General features: G+C 44.0%; 1 protein-coding gene across 1 annotated transcript in view; it reads left to right on the forward strand.

The window, feature by feature from the left end:
- cita (citron rho-interacting serine/threonine kinase a) overlaps positions 1 to 6366 on the forward strand; it is a gene marked incomplete at its 5' end in the record, with an annotated part of 58639 nt that overhangs the window by 231 nt on the left and 52042 nt on the right. The window contains 5 exons of the mRNA XM_084445900.1: positions 337 to 478; positions 1701 to 1876; positions 2742 to 2843; positions 5389 to 5531; positions 6115 to 6208. Coding sequence (XP_084302026.1) covers positions 337 to 478; positions 1701 to 1876; positions 2742 to 2843; positions 5389 to 5531; positions 6115 to 6208 — 657 coding nt within the window. The remainder of the gene's footprint in view (positions 1 to 336; positions 479 to 1700; positions 1877 to 2741; positions 2844 to 5388; positions 5532 to 6114; positions 6209 to 6366) is intronic.

Genomic DNA, 6366 nt, shown 5'->3' on the forward strand with positions numbered 1-6366 from the left:
CTATATATCCTGATATCATCATACGTTTATATAGCTAGGCCTAATTCTTATGCAAAGATTATTTGTGCAGTCTTTTGAATTGTCCTAATGGCACTAGACTTCCAACTTAATTATGGATATTGTTCCATTAGGAACTGTGCAACATAACTAAAAGTAAACTCATTTAGCAATGCTGTCAAAATAAACCACAGTAGCGCACTTTTCAGAGCAGGCTCGGAGTGGTATGCACATCGTTCAGTGTGTGGATTTCAAACTGGAAAAAGACAATGTTGTGGAATAGATGTTCTATTCTCATGCTTAATGGTTTCCCTTTCTCTATGTCTGTCTTATCTTTAGGGCAAAATCAGCTTACATGGGCAAGGTGGAGGAGGCAGCATAGCTCGAGAGGAGCTGTTGGAAGCTCTGCTTCTGCTCTACCAGGAGTGCACCTCCTCTGACCTCATGAAGATACAACAAGTGGCGAATTTTGTGAACAAGTGTAAGCATTTGTATTCATTCACACCTTCCTGCTAGGTAATCCTAATCATCCATGTATGGTGGCAGTGGGACCATTTTGTAATTATGGTTTCATAAGGGGAAGAGCTGCAAAGCCACATGGACAAATCTTTGTTTTGGCTCTGTAGATTTGTAGACTTTTGATTGAAGCCAATCTGTGTAATAGCTTTGAGCCGTACCCTTATTTTAGACTAGTTTCAGTATGAAGGATTTACAGACTTAAAGGGGCACTCCAAGATTTAGAACATTTTGTGACTTACTAGTAGGGGTAACGATACACTAATCTCACGATACACGATATTGGGTTGACGATAACAATACGATACGATACACTAAGGGCAGGTGTGAAGCGTTGCAGTAGCGCTGCTGTTCACACCAATAGTGCATTTCTCCACATTTCTACTCCACTACACTTTGTGAATTTAGAGCTTAACTGTTGTAATATCATGGATAGGCCTATCGTATCGCGATATATTGTGGTCAGTGTCCCATGTGTGCATTGAGCAAAAATGTTTGCAAGATACACATACTGCCTTTACCTGCAGTTTTATATTAGTCTCATATAGCCAGACCTACTGTATCTCCACACTTCGTTGACACTGTGTCAGCACAGGAGAAAAGTCTGGCTGGAATCTTTAACATTCAGAGATGGGGCGGGGGACACTATTTCCTTAATTATTTTCTTTAATCCAATCACAATTGTTTTCGACGCAGCAAGTTGCTAGGTTGTCTTTGTTTCACATAGTCTGGACTGAATCTGATTGGGCGGACAATAGATTTCGTCACCACTGATTGGGCAATAATAAACGAATGACAAGGCTTATCCCCAAAAACCTACATCCACTTAGTCAGACTAGTTTCATATAGACTCCTGTATATACCTGCAGTTTCATATACAGTAGACTATTGCCTGTTCCTGCAGTTTTATATACTGTAGATCACTGCCTCTACCTGTAGTTGTACTATAGATTAAACATGTGGATAATCAGGTAATCAATTCTTGTTCACCATTTGACTATTGTTAATATCAGGTTTTACGTGTGTGTGTGTGTGTGTGTGTGTGTGTGTGTGTGTGTGTGTGTGTGTGTGTGTGTGTGTGTGTGTGTGTGTGTGTGTGTGTGTGTGTGTGTGTGTGTGTGTGTGTGTGTGTGTGTGTGTGTGTGTGTGTGTGTGCGTGCGTGCGTGTGTGTTTTTCTGACCATCAGTCTCTGAGGTTGTGTCAGAATTACAAGAGCTCCAGCCTGGACTGCGAGATTTTGATGTTTGTGGGCTGGTCGCTCGCGGAACCTACAGTGAGGTGAAGGTGGTCCGGGAGCGATCCACAGGGGATGTGTGTGCCCTGAAAGTCATGGACAAGGCTTGTCTGAGGGCCCAAGAAAATGTAAGGTTCATACTTTTCTTATTTGAATGGGGGAATATACAACGACATGGGCTGAATCCGTATACATATAATTTGGATGTTAATTACCGTATATAGACAAATTATGGAAAATCCTGCAATATTCCCCATTTTACAGTTGATTCTATTTTTATTACCAAACTCAGTGATTCCATCTGAGTCATAGGGCCCTAGGTAAGCCTATAGTAGGTAGGCCTAGGTGAGTAGGTTAGCCTGGATGAGCCTAGTTACTCTGCTGTATTGTACGCCTGGGTGAGCCTAGTTACTCTGCTGTATTGTTAGCCTGGATGAGCCTGGTTTCTCTGCTGTATTGTTAGCCTGGGTGAGCCTGGTTACTCTGCTGTATTGTTAGCCTGGATGAGCCTGGTTACTCTGCTGTATTGTTAGCCTGGGTGAGCCTGGTTACTCTGCTGTATTGTTAGCCTGGGTGAGCCTGGTTACTCTGCTGTATTGTTAGCCTGGGTGAGCCTGGTTACTCTGCTGTATTGTTAGCCTGGATGAGCCTGGTTACTCTGCTGTATTGTTAGCCTGGGTGAGCCTGGTTACTCTGCTGTATTGTTAGCCTGGGTGAGCCTGGTTACTCTGCTGTATTGTTAGCCTGGGTGAGCCTGGTTACTCTGCTGTATTGTTAGCCTGGATGAGCCTGGTTACTCTGCTGTATTGTTAGCCTGGGTGAGCCTGGTTACTCTGCTGTATTGTTAGCCTGGGTGAGCCTGGTTACTCTGCTGTATTGTTAGCCTGGGTGAGCCTGGTTACTCTGCTGTATTGTTAGCCTGGGTGGGCCTGGTTACTCTGCTGTATTGTTAGCCTGGGTGAGCCTGGTAATGCTGCCGTGTTCCCTGTTCAGGTGGTGTTCTTTGAGGAGGAGCGGAGGATTCTAGCGCTGAACTGTAGTCCATGGATTCCACAACTCTTTTGTGCCTTTCAGGACAAGGACAATGTCTATCTGGTAAGAAACAATGTCTGTTTTAGTAATGTTCTCAGTGCTCCCCACAGGTTTGAAATGTTCTTGTGGCGGTAGCCAGCGGAAGTTACTGCCGGCACAAAAATTGTCAATCAAAAATTGTGACATTTAACGCAATATTTTGATTTGTTGAATATTTCTATTTTAGATAATATATTTCACTGATCCACCCCCCTTCCCTCCATCTCACCACATATTGTAGGAAGAGAAAGCATCTTTAATGTGTACAAAGATGGCACTGTTTGTCAGAGCACTTTCTTTCTAGGTAAAAAAAAAAACAACAACCAAAAAAAGCTCCAGCGCCCGTGCATATTCACCTCATGAGTCCATCCAGACTTAAAGCTATCTCGAACGATTTCCAGAAATTGTATTGGCAACCGGGCCAATCAGGGACTGCATTTTAACTGCTGTTCTGCCTCCCCAGTGGGGACGGAGCCCCTGATTGGTTCCCGTGGTTGTCTCAGAAGCAACAAGCAGTAACGTTAACGTTAGTAGAATAAACACAGCCATAAGTGCAGTTATTGCAGAACTAGACTCAGTAATAACAATTAAACAAGAACAAGAGTATGCGCTAGCGGAGTCTCTCGGAGTAAAAGACGTTTTCGATGTTCTTATGACTGGATTTGGCAAACGATTTGTTAAGCTGCTTGGCTGAAGGAGTAGTCTGCCAAGGCGGATACTCCCGCCCACAAAAATCATTGGAGATGGAGAGAAGGCCAGACTGATCTGCAGAGAGAAACAGAACGTGAGCTGGATCAGGATGGAAGGTGCATTATGGGAACTGGTCCATTTATCGATATCTGCAGACATGCAGCTAGGCGCTAGGCTAGCTAGCTGCTCCCCTTTCAGTCTATTCATCAGGTCCGTTTTGTCCTGAAAAACAGAGACACTTGGCTTTAAATTATGCAGAAATTCGATGTGAAATATATTCAGCGCTGAAAGAAAGATATAATTCAACTTCACACCCTGTTTGTTCGTGCTTGAAAAACCTGGCTGTCAGTTACCACCGGAGGCGAATGAGCTGCTCTGCTGGGTTTGGGTTGTGTATATTTGCGCCCGTTCCACAGGGCAGCAGCTGGCTCTGAGCGTGCATCTCGTCCTTCAGAGATTAGCCAAGGCAGGGCAGAACAGCATACAGTATCATTAAAACATTTACAGATGTCAAAACAAGCAATTCTTACTGCTGAGACAGATGAGACAGAAATCAGTGTATTTAATTCTGTTCATTTTATAATAATTAATAGTTATTAACATGTTAATTCAGGTAATTTATATAATCTGTAAAACATTGGAAAATGATTGTGCCCTACTTGGGAACAGAATCAACAGTTACCGTCACTCTAGTTGGCGATCTAATAAAGCCAACTATAAAATAGCCAATTAAATTAAAGCCAAATAAATTGAATGATTGGTTCACGGAATTATCTACATAAATAAATCTGAACATAATCATACCTAATTCAACCCCACTATCGCTTAGAGATGGCTGTTAGAACTCATTGTAATAGATTGTGTGTAGATGACAACATGATGCGTAGATCTATGCGCTTGTCATATCCAAAATTACTAAATAAATAAATGCAAATAAATAAAATTACACATTGGTATGTCAAAGATCAGCACTATATATCTGTAATAGAAGCTCAGGTTTGATGATCAACATGTTTGTTGTTAAGAAGCTGCTTCCCATGTGGAAAGCACTTGGCTATTATTACTATACCCTTACATACATTGCTGCTTCTCTTACTGAATAGCAACCGTAGTGGGATTTACAGTAGTAAGCGAGAAGATTGAGATATCTCTCCATAGAGGGTACTAAGACCACTAGTATCCGTAAAGATGGCATGCTAGAGCAATTATCCCAGGGGGGGGACATACCTACTGTAATACAAATGGCATGTGAGCCGCACAACCGCCTGAAAATCTAGAGATATTGATATACATCACAAATAGGAGCGGCTCAAATTGGTGGAAAATGATTTTCATGTCTGCTCAGGCAGGCCGGCTCCCTCACGATACCCATTCTGGGCTTTGAAAAATACAAAGAATCCATCTTTATCTAAGCGCCAGACTCCTGTCTCTCAGTGCCCTGTTGCTAGGTAACGTCTGTAGAATGCTGCCGTTCATTCAGGCCGGACTCCCATTCATGGACGGGAGCTAACGTGATACGGTTGGCTGCCAAAGAACTTTTAGCTCCGACGCCGACAGCTACTTTGCCCCTGATCTTATTTAGAATTCATAAAACCGCATCACTAGTGGAGACTGCGAAAAGGACCGTTGGGTGCCGTACATTCTTTACTTTACGGATTGATTGCTGTCGGGGTTTAATGAGAATTGCAAAAGATAATGAATAAAAGGTTGTTCTGAGCCAAACCGCGTACTGCACCTTTAATGCCCTGATTGCATATCCATTCATTCGGGTTAGAGTCTAATCATCGGTGAAATCCCGTCGTCGTTCGTGTGTTTGTCTGTGTGTGTGTGTGTGTGTGTGTGTGCGTGTGTGCGTGTGTGCGTGTGTGCGCGCGCGCAGGTGACGGAGTTCCTCCCCGGCGGAGACCTCTTGGCCTTGATGAACCGCTACGAGGAGCTGTTTGACGAGGCCATGGCTCTCTTCTACCTGGCAGAACTAGTGGAAGCCATCCACGCCGTGCACCAGCTCGGCTACGCCCACAGGTAACCGCCGTGGGATTGGACACTTCTATTAAGTGTCTTTTATCATAACGAGCTATCGACCGATATGGACCATCGTGTCGATAGTCAGCGCGGGTCATATTGATCAGCATCATTACATTCGGGGCCAAAATTGCTGTCGCAGAGCAATGAGCAAACAGCTAAAAAAAACAAACTCTAATACCAAGAAAAGAGAAGAAAGCCCTTCACAAATACATCAGAAACAGTGTTTCTTATTACAAAAAACGTAGTTATTCTGGTGCACCTTTCTCTCGACCAATTTCGCCTCGGCAGATTCAGGCCTGCTTATCATATATGACATTTCAAATGAATGCGTTTGACCTTTTGGGCCTGTGAACTTTGAATTCTACAGGAGAAGGTAAACATTTAATTCAAAACACCTTTTTTCAAAGCATCAAACTCCATGACAAAGACGGGTCCGTAGACTGCACGCCATATTATTGATCTTCAAGCTTGGCAGAGCTCCTTTAGAGCTCTTTTATAAGCCCGGCGTCGCTCTGCGCTCTTCTCCGTGTCCGCCCCCTCGCCCCTAACCCCACGTGCCCCGCCCCTCTGTCCTCCTCAGAGACGTCAGACCGGAGAACGTGCTCATCGACCGCACCGGACACATCAAGTTGGCGGATTTCGGTTCGGCTGCTAAACTCACCGCTGATAAGAAGGTGAAGGTCGACGTTCCCGTGCACGACTCTGGCGCCTCGTACACCAGACACGACGACGACACGTTACAGACGCGACGACTACCACACAGCGACACAGACTAAAAGGTCATCTTGAACCAAAACGTCCCCTACCCTAATGTATATATCATTTGTGATGT

The sequence above is a fragment of the Borostomias antarcticus genome, assembly GCF_949987555.1.
Source record: "Borostomias antarcticus genome assembly, chromosome: 11".
Classification (NCBI taxonomy): Eukaryota; Metazoa; Chordata; class Actinopteri; order Stomiiformes; family Stomiidae; genus Borostomias; species Borostomias antarcticus.